The sequence below is a fragment of the Octopus sinensis genome, linkage group LG10, assembly GCF_006345805.1.
Source record: "Octopus sinensis linkage group LG10, ASM634580v1, whole genome shotgun sequence".
Taxonomy (NCBI): Eukaryota; Metazoa; Mollusca; class Cephalopoda; order Octopoda; family Octopodidae; genus Octopus; species Octopus sinensis.
In genome coordinates this window covers 28,199,017-28,220,399 of record NC_043006.1, presented here as the reverse complement: position 1 = coordinate 28,220,399, position 21,383 = coordinate 28,199,017, and the positions used below count along the sequence as shown (strand labels likewise).

Sequence of the window (21,383 nt, the reverse complement as noted above, 5' to 3'; positions counted from 1 at the left end):
TATGTGCCACTGGCATGGAAGCCGGTTCACCGCTCTGTCAACGATCACGCTCATATGGTGCTCTTTTCCAAATTGAAAAAACTTTTTAATTCCTGACTTATGAACACCATCATCCAGCATAAGCTCCAGTATATCCTGCCTGTGACTCCACTGTATTTCTTGTGTATCCACACTTTAAACAGTGCACACAGTATGGAATATCTCTCTACTCATTTTATGACTACTGGACTTTGCCATTTCTCTGATGATAGCAGGGCCCTGTGATTATTTTGATTGCTTCATCAATATAACCTATCACTTTACATCTAACACTGAGCTAACCTGGTTAGGGTACAAGAGTTTTTTCATTTTAGTTCCATACTGAAGTCATATTATAAATGACCACCTAATATTACACTTCTTATAAACCCAACAGTTAGCAGTAATCACAGATCCTGTTCTAATCCAAATTTAAACATAAATCCTCAACTAAATTTCCTCTCTTCTTTTTTTCTGTTTCTAGATTCTTTTGACTGTGATAAAAGTGTGATTTGAGAGAGATGTAACTGTTGTTTATAGCAGATCAAGCTATTAACTCATCTTATCCCATCTTATTAGTTTCATTATTAATTCTCTTGAAGAATTTTCTCCAGTATAACATAAAGGTCACAGTAAAATTTTGATGGTGTTTTGGTAGAAATGTTTTATAAATCTTGTGGTCAAATACCAAGTGAAAGTTACATTAAAAATTAAATAAGAAACACAGAACTTACAGCCTGTAAATGGCTTCCATGTGTAGTAACGACCACGGAAAGGTACATTGTTGTAAGAGGTACACTGGATTTCTCGAAAATCTGTTTCACCAGCAGGGCAATCCTGTAAATTAAATCAATGTAAATATTAAATGAAAAATATCAATCATCAAATGCCAATCACCATACATTATGCTCATTCATGTTCATCATTCACTGCATTCATTTCTGTCCTCATCTCTACCATCTGTCACTCTCCTTTCACACTCTCACACGCCTGCCTACCCAGCTATCCTTGATCTTCTGTTTCCATTTTCTTTTTCTTCACTTCCTTGTACCTTGAGGGTTTCACCTTTTCCCTTTATCTTGTCAGTTCTTTATCCCTTTCTTGCTGGAGTGGCCATGTATTGCCTCTATGGTAAGACACCTGTAGTCTTATAACAGGTGTTGAGGGGCTAAAGTGTGATAGACTGACAGGCACAAGTGTCTTGCTAGAGAGAAGATACATGGCTACAAGGAGGTACCCAAAAGAAACCGGTATTTTGAATATTTTTCTATTCTTAGTTTTACATGTTTACTCTTTTATCACCTTCAAAGTATTCTCCATTTGAAGCAATGCATCAGTCCAGCTGTGTTTTCTACTGTTATAAGCATTACTGGAATTCTTGCAAGGTGATGCCTTTTAATGCCTCTGTCGTTTTTCTCTTCACCTCTTCCACATCTGCAAATTCCATAGCACCAGCTTTTGTCACTAGTGATGACCTTCACATGCCACCTTTGACTTTTTTTTTCCAAAAGGCTTTTTAACCCAATATTCTACATGCTATTGTTAGGGTCTTTGTCTGCTTTGAGATTTACTGTGCCTCCCTGCTCCCCCACCAAAAAAAAATAATCAAAGAATTACTTATAATCTGATTGGATGATGATTTAAGGTGAACAGAAGTCGTTGGTAATAATAATAATAATAATATTGAGAAAATTAAGGAAGTGCAACTTACATGTGTGTTACAAGAACGGTACTTCTTCCTTCTTCCAATACAATATCTCCCACCATGTTTGGGTCTGTGTAAAGAGAGCAAGAAATTAATAGTTGTTAATGTGTTGCTAATGTTTTGAGAGTAAAAAAAAATTACCTTACATATGTACGTACATACATACATACATACATACATGATGGCTGCCCCCTCGTTATCAAGCATGGCCATTGCACAAATCTTAACTGTTACTGGTGCTGTGATCGAATGTGACTTTTTAGCCCAGCTAAAGATCTACAATGTCTTGTACAGAATTGGCAACTAAAACCTTTACCGGTAATAGCCGGTTGTAGTTGTAACTGGGCTTCATGTACCTTTGCATGTCGTTTAAGTCCTCCTGCCGAATTACACTCTCTTCCATATGCCCAACAGATATGATTAGTATGGTGTGTTACACCAATACCAGTGGCCAGGTTATCACTCATCTGTCTCGCTTTATGACTACGAAGATGACTCTTGAGTCCAGCTTTACTGAGGCAGAGTCTTGCACAAACACTGCATGTCAGCATCATAGGAAGACCCTTCCTATGACATCCCTCCTTACTTTCTCATGTGCAACTCGAGATTTCTCATACATACATACATACATACATACATACATACATACATACATACATACATACATACGTAGGAATACTGGTGGAATGTACCAGTGAAAACCTCAATAAAATGTAAGCACAACAGACCTGATATAATGATATGGGATAGAGAAGAGAAATTACATAGTTGTAGAAATTAGCTACCTAGTGGATGTTAGAATAAAGCTGAAGATCAATGAAAAAGGGAACACCTATGCTGAACTATTGAGAAATCTGCAGTTACTCTATTCAGGTTTATACCTGTAATTATTGGAGCCCTGGGATATGTAACACACTGCCTAAATACCAATCTTGAGAAATTAGGCTTCTCAAAACCAGAAAGGGGAAAGCTAATTCGAAGGCTACAGATCCAATCCATCACTGGAACTGTAAAACTTTCCAGAAATTTATCATTTAAATATATATGAGCATGTCTAGATATGTAACTATATGCATGAGAATACATACATAAAACATACAAATCTTCAATACATACATACATACAAACAAAAGTACCCTGTTCTTGATGTTGAAATTCCAATGAAGGAGCCTTGGATCTAGGTTAGAAACTAGTTCTTTCTCTATCGGCAAGAAATCTTGAAATAAACTGAATAATGACATACATGCATACACACACACACACACACACACATGCACGCACACCCACACCCACACACGCACACACACACACAAGAACTGTATTAACATTAATATAGCTTTTGATGGAAATCTGACAAAGGAACCTATTTAAAACATTACCATTTTTTTACATCAACTTTTACATGTTGTCATGGCTTGGATTAAGTCACCACAGTTCATCATCTGAATTTGTGAGGTTCAACATTCTAAGATCTGCCTTGACCACTCCTAACCACATTTTTTTCAGTTTTTCAGTTCTGCAGCCCCCTACTTGCATCAACACTTTCACCCAACAATCATTCCTCTATATATCACATTTCCATACCATCACAATTTTCTTTCCTTGGATGCTACAGTGAAAACTACTGACACCCAATTTTTCTCTGCCTATTTGGGCACCAGCATTCAATCACACTGGCATTACGCCGTTAATGGACCATGCTCATCGCATTGCTTTTTAGCCATTGCATATCCTCCAAAATCAACATTTGTGTCTCCCTACCATGCAATATGACACTTTATACACATATAGTCTACCCTTCATTCATATGAAGTCGATTTTGTTGCTTACTCCCTAAACTCTTTCCACTTCATTCAATCTTTGGCTATTGTATTTTCATAACATTCATTTCAACTGCTAATTGAGTCACTTCCACTGTTAATTGGGAGGTAATTCCAACCACGTTTTGTGGTTCACTACCTCAACAGCTCCTTTATAGGATCCAGTGGCTAAAGGCATCATCAGGAGGAACCATGTCCGGTTTCGGCCCCTACTCCTCTACCATTTTCGATGTGGCAGGGCCCCTGCCTTTCAGAGGTGTCTTCAGCTCTGGTGTTGAGTGTGTTTTTTGTGTTCTCCTTTTTTTTCTTTTGTTCTTTGGTTTCTTCAATGCAGCGTCAACAAATGTGAATGGTAGCAGCCCGAAATACTGTCAAAGTCAACTTTGTCTTTCATCTTTTAAGGGATGTGCTAGTGTCAATGTAAATGAATCACCCCCATTCCCATAAAATTTGTGCCAAATTTTCAAACAATTATTACGACCATGTTATGTTTGAGTTTTGCTTTAATTTATACGAATTGCTAGTCTCAACCAGAGACATCAAAGGACAACAAGGTTTTGCATCTGAAGGTGCTAAAAGGTGAGGTACCATGCAATTGAAAACACTGATATCTATTATTATTGTTATTGTTACTGTTGTTGTTATTATTATTATTATTATTATTATTATTATCATTGTTATTATTATTATTATCATTATTATTATTATATTATTATTATTATTATTATTATTATTGAGAGAGCAGTGCATGCCATCAAAGCGACACTAGGGTAAAATATACGAAGCCCAGTAAACCCATCATGACTACCCGTCTGATAAGGGTACACTAGGCACATGCATCACAACCACATGTGCGCGACATGGTGATCTCATATCAAGATAAACAGCACATGACCTTGCGGGTGGGGCCCAGTTAAAATTTTCTTCTGGTTGAGTAGCCCATCCTGCTCAAAAGGCCCTGAATAAGGGTTGTTTAAGGGTGTTGAATGAACCACCCATGTTTCCAGAGGTGAATTATCCAAACCCCAAAGAATTCCCCTCAACACATGTCTATGATGCTCCCCCACTACTTCTGCTCGTGATCAGAGATGCACATATCGTCAGCCACTAAGGGACATGCTCAACTGGTTAAGGTCAAACAACTGACAAGCAAATCTGTGGTATTGAGCAGAATATTTTCTGTAGCCCATCTTTTATACCAAGACAAAACAATGTACATGATAACACTTCCAATCAGTTAAGATCAGCAGCCATGAGAGCCACTGCCTGGTACTGCATCAGGGCATTTATTATTGTTGTTGTTATTATCAGGGTGGTAAGCAGATAGAATTGTTTAGCACGCTAAGCAAAATGCTTAACAGCATTTTATCTGCTTTTAAACTCTGAGTTCAAATTATGTGAAGGTCAACTTTACCTTTCACCCTTTTGGCGTCAATGAAATAAGTACCAGTTGAACACTGGGGTCAATGTAATTGACTTATCCTCTCCCCCAAAACTGCTGGCCTTGTGCCAAAATTTGAAATCATTGTCATTATTTTCTTTTTTATTATTTAAGCAATGACCTGGCAGAATTCTTCACACATCTGACAAAACACTAAATGATATTTATTCCACCTTTTTACAGTTTGAGTTCATATTCTGCTGAGGTTGACTTCACCTTTCATAATTTCAGGGTCAGTAGTAAAATATCAGCTGAGGGTTGATGTAACCGACTAGCCCTCTTCCCTAAAATTTCAGATTTTGTGCCAATAGTAGAAAGGATTATTGTTATCATTTTTCCTTTTTATCTCTACAATACCATGTGGTCTGTTCTTTTCAACTATCTAGTTCTTTCCTCATGATTCTGGCTATGCCAAGGAGGCAAACCTTTTGTAACAGCTCTGCCAAGAACTCTATTCCAATTTCTTTTATATTCCTCTTGATGCCTACTGACACTCCCCAAAGACCTGGCAATATTATTATTTGACTTACCCCTCCCACCAAATTCCAGGCCTTGTGTCTATAGTAGAAAGGATTATCATTGTTGTTGTTGTTCTTGAGGCAGTGAGCTGGCAGATTTGTTAACATACGGACAAAATGCTTAGCAGCATTTTGTCTGGCTTTATGTCCCGAGTCAACTTTACCTTTCAGTCTTTTGGGATTGATAAAATAAGTACCAGTTGAGCACTGGGGTCAATGTAATTGACTTTACCCTCTTGCTTGAAACTGCTGGCTTTGTGCAAAAATTTGAAACCATTATTTTTATTATTATTGTTATTGTTGTTATTATTAAAATCTTTATTATTATTATTATATTATTATTATTATTATCATACTAAAAAAAAGATCCTGCTTGTAAAGACTATACTTACTTTGGGTTATTACAGTGTTTCTCACTGGATTCAACACCCCCATTACACATACGAGAACAGTTAGTCCAGGATGTCCACTCACTCCAGCCACCATTGACACTCTGCGGTCGAAAGTCTTCTTTTACACATTGTCCTCGATAACAGTACTGTCTCAAAGAGAAGACAAGGAATCAAGACACAATTGTATTGGTTCTCTTTCTCTACAGAAGTAAATTTCAGACAAATCTTCAAACTCAAAAATGCCAAACAATCAAATTTCTTCAAGCAATTCCAGACAAAATTTGTAAATTATCCTATAAACGATATCTTGTTTAAATGAGTATTGTATATCTGACACACTGTACCCAAACAAAATGCCAAAAATGAAAATGTTGAGTCCAAGTTTAAACCAGATAAAATGGCAACAGTTAAAGGCTAAATAATAATGAAATAACTAGTTTTACTTGTCATATGACAAATAACTTTGGAAGTATACTTTTACCACAATGGATAATATCAGGAAATGTGGTATCATCATCAACATTTAACCTCCATTTTCCATGCTGGTATGGGTTGGGCAGCTTGACAGGAACTGACAAGGCCAGGGGCCACACCAAGTTCCATAGTCTGTTTCGGCTTGGTTTCTATGGCTGGATGCTCTTACTAACACCAACCACTTTACAGAGTGTACTGGGTGCTTTTTACATGACATCATCACCAGTGCTTTTCATGTGACACCAACACCAGTGCCTTTGATGTGACACCTAATACATACAATAATTATAATTTTATTTTATTCATTATCAAATTTCTTATTGCTTATACAAAATGACAGAATGAATTTTAAGTTTTAAATAAAAAATATTTACTGCCTTAAAATCAAACTAAATAAAACAATTTTCTCATTTATTTGTTTGCAATAAATATATCTTATTTTTCTAAATTTTATCAGCATAATTGCAATTTACTCTTTCAAAAAATTATCTCTGCAAAATTTAAGCTCCTCCCATTTAAGCTCCTCCAAAATTTAAGCTCCTCCCATTTAAGCTCCTCCAAAATTTAAGCTCCTCCCATTTAAGCTCCTCCAAAATTTAAGCTCCTACTTAGTCATCTATTCCCTCCCACCTCTTCTCTTCCTTCTCTGTCTTTGTGATCCTTTCTTTCTCAATGTACATGTGTATGTATCATTCCTTTTACTCATTGCCTACCACCAAGCCTAATATGTGCATTCATGTTGTATCTCTTATTTTAACTCCCTCTGTATCTCCCTTTTACTCTTTCTCTCCTTTCTCTATATGATATAAAGCAAGACCAGAGAATCGAACCAACATTTATATTGACTATTGATACATCTCTAATGAACGTGCTGTGTGGGGCCCAGCATGTCAAAGAATAGACACATTGTTTACTCAGCCTGTCATAAAAGGCAACTATAAGAGGTTGAGATAGCATTTGCACTTCAGCCTCCTAAAACCCTCACCAACAATGACTACCCAAACAGACCCATGGGTTGGAGGGTTGTCGTCTGAGTGGTGCAGAGGTGTCATCCATCAGAAGTAATAGGGAATCACCAACAAATGGTGGTTGCAACGATGCTCTATTACAGCACATGTCCTTATACTGCTACTAGTGCTACTAGTTCAATAATAGATATAGGTTTCTCATTTTCTGTCAACAAATAATCACATCTTTTAAGTAAAAGATATGGCTTTTATCAGTAATTCAGATACTTTTACAAAACTACCCCCTTGGGGTTCATAGACTTGCAAGCCCCATAGTAACCTCACTATTACTGGTGCATGCTATAAAGCAATAGGCATTAGGAAAGGCATCTACCTATAGAAACCATGCCAGAATTAAGACACTGAAATACAATGCAGCCCTTGGGCCCTTCAGTCTTGTCAAACTGGCCAGCCCATGCCAGCTTTGGGACATGGGCATTATATGATGATGGTGATGGTGGTGATGGTGGTGATGGTGATGATGATGATGATGATGATGATGATGATGATGATGGTTGTTGTTACTGCTGCTGCAAAACTTAAAAATCAGAATAAAGTATGAAGCTCTCATATTAAAAACATGGCAAACTGGAATCACATTGAGATCACCAATGTAGAAGAATTATAAATTTACCTACAATTTTCATTAAAAATTCAAAGAGTTATACAGAACAAAGCCCTGCTTAAAGAATGGAGTTTTGAATGAGCCCACCCTAAAATCACTGCAAGCTCACCAGTTAACAATTAGTCCACAAATATCTGAAAACCACTCCTAGGTTTTACCTGTTTATTCTACTAATATCGCATCCCTAACTATCGATATTCTACTAACATCTTCATGCTACTCTAATCAACACTATACCACTACCATCATCATCATCATCATTATTTAATGTCCATATTCCATGCTGGCATGGATTAGACGATTTAGCAGATCAAATGGGTTTGAAGACTGCATCATGTTCCAATATCTGCCTTGTCGTGGTTTCTATGGTTGGATGCCATTTCTAATGCCAACTATTTTACAGAGAGTACTGTTCTTGTTTTTTTTTTTGTTTTTGCTTTTTTTTTTTGCTTTTGCTTTCTTTTTGCAGGGGTAGCACCAGCACTAGCAACAACCATCTATGTACTCATAAACAGACATAGCCACTTTCATGGCCTTCTCACCTTTCTGCTAGTTTTTTAGATGCTTGTGTAGTCGAGATCAGACATACACAGCCTCTAAGACTGCCCACATTCCAGCAGAACATCAAGCATGTGGCAGCTGGAAAGAAAGAGCCATGCCAGTATTCTAACAACTGACCTTTTCAACTGTATAAGCTGGAGCAATGTGAAATGAAGTGCTTTGCTCCCATTCAAGAATTGAACCCATAAATTTACAATCATAAAGCCAACACCCTAGCCACCAAGCTATATATATTCACACCCAACCAAGACAATGGTTAATATTTAATGCTGGGTAAGGTGGTGAGCTGGCAGAATTGTTAGCACACCAGTCAAAATGCTTAGCAGCATTTCATTCATCTTTATATTCATCACCATCATCGTTTAACGTCCACTTTCCATGCTAGCATGGGTTGGACGATTTTGACTGAGGGCTGGCGAACCAGATGGCTGCACCAGGCTCCAATCTTGATCTGACAGAGTTTCTACAGCTGGATGCCCTTCCTAACGCCAACCACTCCGAGAGTGTAGTGGGTGCTTTTTACATGCCACGGCACGGGGGCCAGTCAGGCGGTACTGGCAATGACCTCGCTCAAATCCTTTTACACATGCCACCAGCACAGGTGCCAGTAAGGCGACGTTGGTAACGATCACACTTGAATGGTGCCCTAAAATTCCACTGAGGTCAATTTTACCTTTCAAATTTTCAGGATCAATAAAATAAGTACCAGTTGAACACTGGGGTCAATATAATTGATTTACATCCTTCCCCAAAACTTGCTGGCCTTGTGCCAAAATTTGAAACTAATATCTAATGCTGTACACTTGACCATTTCTTCATAACATAAATGTCATTCTTAAATTATTATATTTTAACTTTTCAAAACATGAAATTTTTTTTTTGTATTATTGGCTACGGATAATATTTTGAGTCATGATCATGAAGCTGATTTTCCTCATCTTTGTTATTTTAATGATAAACGAACAAAAGAAAAAGAAATTGTACATTATAAATTAATGTTACTGACCCCCTTTTTCCGTCTGCGTGGCATCTGGCATTCAGAACCATCAGCAGCAGGTATACCATTGGTGACACATTTCCCACTGGAATTCAAACACCACAGCTGTTGACAGACCTCCTAAAAGACAAAACAGCAAAAATTAACAAGAACCACCACCACCACCACCGCCACCACCACCGTCGTCGTCGTCGTCATCATCATCATCAAGGTGGCAAGCTGGCAGGATCGTTAGCATGCCAGGCAAAATGCTTAGCAGTATTTCTCCCAACTTTACTTTCTAAATTCAAATGCCACCAGGGTCAACTTTGCCTGTTGTCCTTTTGGGGGTCAATAAAATAAGTACCAGTTAAACACTGGGATCGATGTAATCGACTTACCCCCTCCCCAAACTTGCTGGCCTTGTGCCAAAATTTGAAATCATTATTATTATTATCATGATTGTTATTATTTATTCATATTCTGATACAAGCCCAGCAGTTTTTGATGGAGAGGGCAGAGTTCATTATATCAGCCCCTGTACTTGACTGAAAATTTATTTTGTCTACCCGAAAAGGATGAAAGACAAGGTTAACTTTAGCAGAATTTGAATGAAAAAAGTTGGAAGAAATACCACAAAGCAGTTGAGTCAATGACAACAACAACAACACAACAACAATGATGGGGATGATGATATATTACTGTTTGAGTTCTCACAAACTTACCAGAGGTTTGCATTCTGTTGACTTAGAGAAGAATTGAAGTTTACACTGTTCATCTACATTATGATTTCTCCCTGGTAACTCATCAGTGAATTCAAAATCTTTTTCTTTTGGAGCATCTTCCAAACAATAACCTCGTCGTGAACTGTAATAAAGAATTTCAGAATAAACCAAAACATGAATATTGATTCCTCCAGGTACACAGTACCTGGGGAAGTGAAGGGCTAATCATCACTTAGATCATAAGTCTGTTTGATCAGAGCTAACCTAGAGTTAAAAAACTACAGCAATAGCTATATGTGAATTCAGCATTTTCATCATCAAAAACAAATTTTAAAATGGGAATTAATAAATTTTATGTCTGTCACACCACTTTATTGTTGATATTTGGTGAATAATTAACTATTTAACATTGAGATTACACTGTCAAATATAATGCTTATTTATTCATATTGTTTTGAATTAATTAAGCATTATCACATATCTACGAAATTTTAATGATATGATTGTTTAATTTTAAAATGACATTGTAGGGTAGGTGTGAAAGGCTAGATCTGGCTGGTTTGAATATAAAACGGGGTTGAATATTTGGGCCGAATATGGCCAGTTTAAATGCTAAAGGGTAAAGCCATAACATTCATGATATATACCTAGTAAGATAGAGAAAACTCCTAGTTACTCATGTATATATGAAGCTATGTGGAGGTGCAATGCCCCAGTGGTTAGGGCAGCAGACTCACTGTCATAGGATCGCAGTTTCGATTCCCAGACAGGGTGTTGTGAGTGTTTATTGAGCGAAAACATCTAAAGTTCCACAAGGTTCTGGCAGAGGGTGGTGGCGAACCCTGCTGTGCTCTTTCACCACAACTTTCTCTTACTCTTTCGTCCTTTTTCTGTTCTACCTGTATTTCAAAGGGCCAGCCTTGTCACACACTGTGTCATGCTGAATCTCTCCGAGAACTACGTTAAGGGTACATGTGTCTGTGGAGTGCTCAGCCACTTACATGTTAATTTCCCGAGCAGGCGGTTCCATAGATCGGATCAACTGGAACTCTCGTCTTCATAACCGATGGAATGTCATGATGATATGAAGCTATACCTATTTATACAAAGCTACACAAATATAAACAAAGCTACTCATATAAAAATAAGGTTATACACGTTTAAACATAGTTACACATTTATAAGTAAATATGAGTCTTCAACTGCAACATCACTGAACAGGACAGGCTAATGAGAAAGTTTCATGAAAGTTTACTTGCTTGAAATAGCAGTCAAATTTCTTCAAATCATAACCTACCATTTAAAAAAAGTGAAGGACATATTTGATAGTGTAGTTCTAATCTACAAAATAACAAGATGGTCATAGCTGGATTGTTTTTGATTATAGCTCTGCCTGATCGAGACAGACCTGGGGTTAAACAGCAATCCTAATCAGGTTACCATAAACAATACTGAGTCTTCCAAATTTCATTAGTTTGGGATATAATTCAGAAATTCCTAAGTATTTTAAATCAAACGTTAACCAGTGAGTTGCTGTTGTCTTTTCCTCACCATATCAAGGTACATAACTTCGCTTGTTCTAATCTAGCTGAGTGAAAAAGTATTTTCTACTCCTACTTCATTGCAATTCAATGTTTATAGATAAACACTGAATTGTAATGTACAATTTATGTACAAGCAATTGCTTCAATGAAACAAAATACAATATGTCAGAGGTATTTGTTTTCTATTAGGGCCACCCTGACATAGAAGGGCACCAGCTTGGCTGTTTGGTTACAAAATTTGTTTCATAACATACAGTTCTAGGTTGAATGCTACTTGTGTGACACCTTGCTTCTACAATAGCTCCAAGTTGACCAAAGTTTTATGGGTGGAATGCATTTTGAGAGACAGAAACTGTGCACAAATCCATTGTACATGGGTTACACCCATCTTCCATGCTAGCATGAGTTGGATATCCTGAAAGGATTTAAAGGATATGGGGGACCCAACATGCTCCAAGGTCTGCTTTGGTATGGCTTCTGTGGTTGGATTCCCTTTCTAATGCCAACAACAGAGTGGACTGGGTGATTTTTATTTTTTTGTTTTGTTACATAGGTGACACAAGTACTAGTGAAGATCATCTATGTAGTCATGAACAGACATAGCTACATTCATGTCTCCCATCCTTCAGCTGGGTTTTTTTTTTTTAGATGCCTATGTAGTCAAGATCAGACATAGACATTCACTTAGACCATCCACCTATGAGCAGAACATCAAGCATGTAACTGGTGGAGCAAGAGAGAGCTGTGCCAACACAAAGTGGACTGGGCACTTTTTTCATGGCACCAGCACTAGTAAAGTTTCCATTGCAAGACAAATTCTGGATCTTTTTGGTTTGAACGGCAGTTTTTAACATAACTTCTAGGTAACTAAAAAATGTTAAACTTCGTATACTGGTAGAATGTGTTTATAAAACATCTTTTTCTCTTGGCTTTATTGAGAAAATTCTATAGTTTGTACGATATTTGTTGTTTTTTCTTCAATTTCTGCAATTTCAACCAATCAGTGACATCCATTGAGGTAAACAACATTCTGTGCCGTATGAATATGTCCCTCGTTTAAGAAACAGATTGGGTTTATTTACATTTGTGAAATAAAAAAGATACCCTTCCCCCCCACCCCTAACCCTAACCCTAACTAACCTTAACCCTAAAATAGATTGAAATGCAATAGATCGATACTAGGGTCATAATTATGGGTGACAATTTCATATGACACCGCTAGAAAAAACTGCCGTTCAAACCGAAAAGATCCCAAATTCCTTTTAACTGAGTGGAAGAGAAGGAGGTAACTTTATGGTGGGAGATGAGATGTTAAATTATGAGAGAAAGGGCCAGAACAGATTTGTTCCTGTAGAGGAGCAAGAGGGCTACTTACATTATAGAAGAGAGAGTGAGCGGCTGGAAAGAGATCAATATTGTGGTGATGAAGGGGTTGGTACAAAGTGAACACAAGTAAATGAGGACAGAATATCTACTCAACTTGTACCTTGAAAATTATTTCACGAAAATAATTCTTCTGTTTTACTTCACAAAATCAATGCATTATGGGACACTACTTAATGAAGTAAACAACTAATTATGATTGTGATCCCAAACAGATGACTAATCAGGTAATTACGGTAACAATGAAAGGTTTACTCAAGAAAGTTGGTAATATATTCTCGACTACAGCTTGACCACAGAAATGGTGTTGTCTCCTTCGTCAGATGTGCTGCCATGATCTTAGCTCGTTCATGTCCTGGTGTACCACACAAATTGCCAGCACCATCATGCTGCATCCCGAAACTGAAAAATGGTAAAATTTTCAAAATATATATATTGGGTGTCTACCTATATACCATCATATAGACACACATTCCATCATTCATATAAACACTTAACATCCTATCAGTCATATACATATATATATATATAATCTGTACATATGTATGTGCATACATACATACATACATACATACAGACATACGTACCTACATACATACATAGTTAGGGTTAGTCATACATACATATAATATATATATATATATATATATATATATTTACACACACACATGTACATGCATACATACATACATACATACATACATATACACTTACATACATACATACATACATGCATGCATGCATGCATGCATACATACATACATACATACATACATACATACACACATACATACAGTTTGTTACTGGATAGTCAGTTCTTTGTGAGTATTCACCTACTTGTGGCCAATTTCATGTGCAATGGTGTAAGCCGAGGCAAGACCAATATCTTCATTTATACTGCAGCTTCTTTCTTCTTCGCACATTCCTGCAACTGGTGCCAGGCCTGAATAAATACAAACAAATTTTGTCTAGAAATATTGTTAACAATAAAAAAAAGAAACACATCTAAACATGAATTATTTGTAAAAGCATACATTAAAAATTTATATTTTGTTTTTGGAAATAGTCAAAACTATCGAAAAGGTTGCAAGACGCAACGAAAATTTTAGGACAATAAAAATAAGAAAAACGTGGAAATTTTACAGGTGAGTGTGTTACATAAGGCACAAAAAGAAAATGACTCTCCCCTGACACAATTAAAAATTTATATTTTTGGTATGTGAGGAATTTGTTTCTATTAATCATTGAATTTCATTTACTTTTTCTTCTCATCTCCACTTCATCCTTTTTTTATATTTTATTCTTTGTTAATCTTTTCCTTGTTTCAATCATTTGGCTGTGGCCATGCTGGGGCACCATCTTGAAGAGATTTTAGTTGAATGAATTGAACCCAGTACTGATTGTTTTAAACCTGGTACTTATTTTATTGGTCTCTTTTGCCAAACTTCTAAGTTATGGAAAGGAGAACACACCAACACCAGTTGTCAAGTGTGTGTGGGGGACAAACACAGACACATATATATACAACGGGCTTCCTTCAGTTTCCATCTACCAAATCCACTCACAAGGCTTTGGTCAACACAAAGCTATAGTAGAAGACATTTTCCCAAGGTGTCACACAGTGGGAGTGTACCTGGAGCCATGTGGTTGGGAAGCAAGCTTCTTAGCTTCTTACCACACAGCCACACTTAATTATATTTCGTGGGCTGCATAATGATGAAGAAGAAGAAGAAGGGCGAGGAGGGGGAGGGGGTTTGGTGGTGGTGGTGGAAGAGGGTAGGGAGGAGGAGATGAAGGAGGTGGCGGTGGTGGTGGAGGGTGGGCAGAAGAGGGGAAGGAGGAGGAGGAGGAACTATAGTAGAACACACTTGCCCAAAGTGCCATGTTGTGGGACTGAACCCAGAACCATGTCATTGGAAAACAAGCTTCTTATCACAGAGCCATGCCTGTGCCTTTTAAACTTAATTTAGAATATTTATTCATCAGTCAATCATCCTCATTAATACAATATATATATATATATATATAATAGATCATATCTGTAATGTCATTTTATAGTTATCATTTTATAGTTAAAATTTTATATTCATAATCTATAGTAGAGAATTATTAAACTGAGGATAATCAGGCATTAGGCATTTAAGTTTTAGAGAAGGTGGTATGGTCAGTTGACTCAACTCTAACATATTTCTGTATCAATTGTGTAAAGGTGAAGCATAAAAAAGACTTTGGTATGATTTAAACAGTTTTCGTGATCCCAGCAAGTCTGTTGTGTCTCAGTCGTATTTCATCCAACACTCTAATGATGAAGATGATGATGATGATGATAGAGGTGGTGGTAGTTGTAAAAAGAGAGGGAGAATAAATGATTTTGATGACGAAGATGATGATGATAACGACAAAGACAATGATGAAAATGGTGATGATCACGATGATGATGACAATGATGATGATGTGGTTGTGGTTGTAGTGGTGAGAATGATGACAGAGGTGAAGAAAGAATATACATGCAACTTACCTAGTGTTGCACATGGTTTGTTTTTGTATGTGCAGATGTCATACCTGAAAGAAAACAAAAGATTAATGAATGTTTTCACTAACATGGCAGCTACATAGCTACACAGAAATACTAAATGATAATACATACATACTGCATCACACCATCATATTTCATGTCGAGTTTTCAATGCATGCAAGGGTCAGATGAAATTTATTGAGGCAGACTTTTTAATGACCAAAAGTCCTTCTTGTTGTGAACTTTCACCTGCTCCCAAGTAAAATATTTCTCCATAACAAGACATGTTTTCGCAGAATATTGGAAATGAATGACATGCCTTGTATATCAGTGACACTTATTTACAACTATCACATGATGTCAAGACAAGGAGACATAAACATACATGCACATACACACACACATACACACATACACACAATCACACACACAAAAGAAAAGTTCTAGCAGAAACTTACTTTTTTTTTATTTATTTTCTCTTAAACCCAAGGGAGAAAGGGGTAGACCCAAGAAGATATGGGACAAGGGGGCGAAACATGATCTTTGAATGTTGGGTCTCATGGAGGCAATGACAAGTGACTGAGACCTTTGGCGATATACCATGCTTGAGAAGACCCATGAAGCCAAGTGAAATTGTAGTCATGGCAATGCTGGTGTCATGTACCTGCCACCCATGCCAGTGACACATAGAAAGCACCCTTCAAACATGGGGCCTCATGGAGATAATGATAAGTGATCAAGACCTTTGGCATTATGCTGTACTTGAGAAGACCTGTCTAGCCAAGTGAAATCACAGTTGTGGCTGATGCCAATGTCACAACTGGCACCCATGCTGGTGGCACATAAAAAGCACGCTTTATACTCTTGGAGTGGTTGGCAGTAGGAAGGGCATCTAGCCGTAGAAACCATGCCAAATCAGATTGGAACTTGGTGCAGCCCTCCACAAATGTGTGTGTGTGTGTATGCACTTAGTGCTTATTATTACCATTCCAGAGTTTCATGCTAACATCCAGGAAATTTGGACACAGCAGTCTTCAGCAAAATTTTGCAATGGCTTAGGAAACAAAATACAAGTCGTGTTTGATTTTTTTTTCTTTTTTTCTCATCCCGTTTAAGAAATAATTTACAAAATTAATACAAAAATTCAATTAATTAAACAGAGTTACTAACCTGGTTAAAAGAACAGCATTATCATGATGAGCAATTCCTCTATTCTGCTGAGTTACATTGGAATGGATTGGAGAATTAATCATCTTCTGCCAGCGACAAAAACTACCCAAAGATCGGTCAGCATGGTGAGTGATGCTTAGATTTGGCTGCCAAGCAAATGTGGAAAGGTAAAGCAAAAAGAAGAGATGATTATTATTTTAAGAAAATTTGTGGATTATAAAAAAAAGGTAGCAGTCTTCTTTGCCTGTTCCTGAGAAATAGAATACGATTCTAGGAATTCCCAATTGCATTTTCTACCAAATTTCTCAAGAATCTAGGACTGAAGAAACCTGGAAGAAATACCCTAACAGGCATACTTAAGTACATTCAATGTATTTTCTTTTGTTCTTATTAGTGTATGTTTTTATTTTTTACTTTTTTCGGTCATTAGATTGTGGCCATGCTGGGGCACCACCTTGAGGAATTTTTAGTTGACTGTATCTAACCCATTTTTTTTTTTCTTTTAGGCCTGGTACTTATTCTATTGGTGTCTTTTGCTGAACCGCTAGTTTACAGGGACATAAACACACTAACACTAGTTGTCAAGCAGTGGTAGGGGACAAACAAAGATACAAAAACACACATACATACATACATACATACATACATATACATATATATTTTTTTACTGCCCACAAGGGGCTAAACATAGAGGGGACAAACAATGGCAGATAAAGGGATTAAGTTTATTACATCGACCCCAGTGCAAAACTGGTACTTTATTTATTGACCCCGAAAGGATGAAAGGTAATGTCGACCTCGACAGAATTTGAACTCAGAACGTAACAACAGATGAAATACCGCTAAGCATTTTGCCCGGCGCGCTAACGTTTCTGCCAGCTCGCCACCCTATATGTATATACATATACATACATATATATATATATATATATATACAACAGGCTTCTTTCAGTTTCCATCTACCAAATCCACTCACAGGGTTTTGATCTGCCTGAGGCTATAGTAGAGGACACTTACCCAAGGTGCCATGCAGTGGAACTGAACCCCAAGCTTCTTACCACACAACCATGCCTGTGCTTATATGTAAAAAAGTATTTATACACACACACACATGCAAGTATATCATTATACATATTTTCTCATTGTGATGTGGCCTTTTCTTTGCAATTAACTTTATTAAAGCCTATTGCCTATCTTCAGTATTTCCTTATGGTATAAGTAAGAGTGTGTGTAATTTTAGTAAAATATACCTATTGTACCAAAACCAGATGACAAATTTCAAAAAGCTTTCTCCCAATTAAAATAATTAAATAATTCTCCCTAATTTTGGCTCAAGACCAGTAATTTTGATGGAAGGAGACAAGTCAAATTCATTAACTCCAGTACTTGACTGGTACTTTATTTCATTTGACCTTGAAAAGATAAAAGGCAAAGTTGGCCTCAGCAAGATTTGAACTCAAAAATGTAAAGAACCAGAAAAATGCCACTAAGTATTTTGTCTGAAGCACAAATGATTCTGCCCAAAATAATTAAATAATTAACAAAAAAAAAACCTACCTGTTCATCAGTTAGAAGAACCAGTCTTGTGACGATGATATTCACTGCATTGCCGATGCTCACATCATGGTACAGTTTGGCCACCTGACCTCAAAATACGAAAACATATACCAAGCTGATCAATACTTTAGTGTCAGTGTTCCAACAAACTAAGAATAATTAGCATAGAATTAATTATTTAATTAGTCAAGTCAGCACCAAGTTAGTAGCAGAGAATCAAGGGCAGTCCCAGCTGGGTTAGTATCAAAAAGGTTAAGCTAAACTTTTGGAAATGTTTTATGTATTTCATAGTTCCTCTGATAAGTTATAGTTGTAATTTCTTAATTAGTGTAATATTTTCTGATTTGGTGTGAATCCAGCTCCTCAAGACAGGTACACAGGTAGTTAGTTATATTATCAACAGTTCAAATATTCACAGTTGTAAATCAAAAAGTTACAATGCAGATGTAGTATCTGTAGGTTTCTTATTTGCTTGCCAAAATTTGTGTGTGTATGTGTGGTGTGGTGTGGTGTGGTGTGGAGTGGAGTGGTGTGTGTGGTGTGGAGTGGTGTGTGTGTGTGTGCACGCACATGCACACACACAGCAGTTAGCTGAAAAGTTCATAGGGTGACCAAGATACTCTCATGGAATGTGACCAAATGAGGTTTATTTTTCAACGTAGTCCCTACCCCCATCGCTTGTGGTCCACAGGAGAATAGTGAAGCTGATCTACCAGTTCAAAGTTACAGTCATGCAAGCAGCCATTGAAACCAAGGACTTGTGTATTGGAGCATTGTCCTTATGAAACAAACCTTGCTTTATCAGTTTTCCTGATCGTTTGGGTTTGACAGCTTTTCATAACTGCCTCAGCAAGTTAGTACAGTATTTTCTATTGAGGAAGTGGCCCTTTTGAAGATATTCAATAAGCACAATGTTTTTTGCATCCCAAAAGACTGAGACCATCACCTTCCTTGCAGATGAAATGACCTTGGCCTTCTTTGGAGCAGGTGAAGAGGGATATTTCCACTGCATGGATTATCTCTTTGTTTCTAGCTCAAAGTGATGAACCCAACACTCATCCTGCATTAGGAGACATTCAAGGAAATCAACTGGATCTGTCTGAAACAATGTCAGATTTTCCCATGAGATGATCAATCTGATGTGCTTTTGATCAGGTGTCAGAAGACTTGGTACTCACCAAGCAGAAACTTTCGTCATGGATCCCATTGGTGAAGACACTTTCCTCCTGTTGATCAAAAAAAGTCATCATGTATAGAATATTCTCAACTCTTTCTATGCATTGATTTGTCAATTGCCTGTCATCCATCATCATGTGGTGAACACAATCAATGTTTTCATTGGTGGTAGGAGTTGCAGGACATCCAGGTCTTGGGTCATCTTCAAGACTCTCTGTTTCTCTCCTTAATTCAGCTGCCCACTTTTGCATTGTTGATAAAACTGGAGCATCATCCTCTAAGTATATCAGCAATAATTATCCTTGGGGACTAAATCCTTTTTCTGTAGGCCCTTCATAACACCACAATGCCAACTTTTGTCAATTTTCAAGAGAAGTCGCAACTTGTTACTTTTGAAGTCTTCTTTGAAAAGTCAGATGTCAATTTACCAGGAAAGAATCAATACATTTATTAGGAAGTGTTGAAATTAATGCATGCATCACTCATTCATAGTCAACTTATGAACTTTTCAGTCTACCTTGTGTGTGTGTGTGTGTGGTGTGTGTGTGTGTGTGTGTGTGTGTGTGTGTTTGTGTGTGTGTGTGTTTGTGTGTGTGTGTGTGTGTGAGTATGTGTGTGAGTGCATGTGTGTGTGTATCTCACTATATTTCCAATATTCATAATTGCCAATATATATATACATATGTCTGTACATGCAAATGTGAATATATATATATATATACATATACATATATATATAGATGACTATACTTACAATATTCATAATGGTCAATATGTAAGGCTCAATTTCATGAAGCCCATGGTAACTTAGCATCATTCTATCAGCAACCACAAGAGTTTCCACATTCTGCTCTCGACTTACTGACCTCTTCTTTTTCCGCCATCTACGAGGGCCAAACCTTGAAAATTTATGATGGCCAGAACTATGCCCAGAATGCTGAGGATTTTTTTTGTCTTCCACATCTGTTGTCAATAATAAATGAGATTATTGCATTTAGCCACTATTATTCATGTTTTCAGTATTATGAAGAAGAGAATATGAAAAATGTAACATTCATACATTTCTCAAGAATATTAACAATAAAAGAAAATAAATGGTCAGACAATTGGAAGGGTTGGAGCAGCTCAGTTCCAATATATGACTGGTATTTCATTTTATTGACTATCAAAAAAGGCAAAGTTGACCCCAGTAGGATTTGAACTTAGAACATTATGAGCCAAAAAAAAAATGGTACTAAGCATTTTATTCAATATACTAACATTTCAGCCAGCTCACTACAATAACAACAACAATACAACAATGGCAATTATAATAATAATCAGAACATAAAGACAAATGGAATACCACTAAGCATTTCGGCCAGCATGCTAACAATTCTCCCACCTTGTCACCTTCATTAATAATCAATAATATTAATACACTTATTTTTTTTTTTTGTACATACCTGTGGTGTGTGTCACACTTCAAAGGAAGAAGTAAAAAGGTTGAAGGGAGAGGTACAAAGAAAAAGAGAAATAAAAGGTGTTAAGCAGAAGAGGTATACTTGAAGTGAGTGGCAAAGCCTTTACTGCAATAATATTGCAGAGATTGAGCAAGCATCTGGAAGAAAACAACCTGCTTCCAGAAATGTAAAGAATTATAAAGAGACAAGCAAATGATAAAGGATCATACATCTGAAGGAAAAGTAGAGTCCTAAATATCAAGATGATACAAAATGTCTACAAAGAAAGACAGGTGTGAGTGTAATGAATTGGCAAGATTTAATCATAGAAAGT

At 36.9% G+C, this 21,383-nt stretch overlaps 1 protein-coding gene across 1 annotated transcript in view; it reads right to left on the bottom strand.

The window, feature by feature from the left end:
• Nucleotides 1–21,383, bottom strand: part of LOC115216418 (A disintegrin and metalloproteinase with thrombospondin motifs 6) — an 85,164-nt gene that overhangs the window by 21,794 nt on the left and 41,987 nt on the right. The window contains exons 4-14 of the mRNA XM_029785741.2: nt 20,362–20,570; nt 18,432–18,515; nt 16,875–17,020; nt 15,708–15,751; nt 14,027–14,132; nt 13,445–13,591; nt 10,263–10,404; nt 9,568–9,678; nt 5,895–6,040; nt 1,730–1,793; nt 753–855 (exon numbers count right to left, since the gene is read on the bottom strand). Of these exons, the coding sequence (XP_029641601.1) occupies nt 753–855; nt 1,730–1,793; nt 5,895–6,040; nt 9,568–9,678; nt 10,263–10,404; nt 13,445–13,591; nt 14,027–14,132; nt 15,708–15,751; nt 16,875–17,020; nt 18,432–18,515; nt 20,362–20,570 (1,302 nt within the window). The remainder of the gene's footprint in view (nt 1–752; nt 856–1,729; nt 1,794–5,894; nt 6,041–9,567; nt 9,679–10,262; nt 10,405–13,444; nt 13,592–14,026; nt 14,133–15,707; nt 15,752–16,874; nt 17,021–18,431; nt 18,516–20,361; nt 20,571–21,383) is intronic.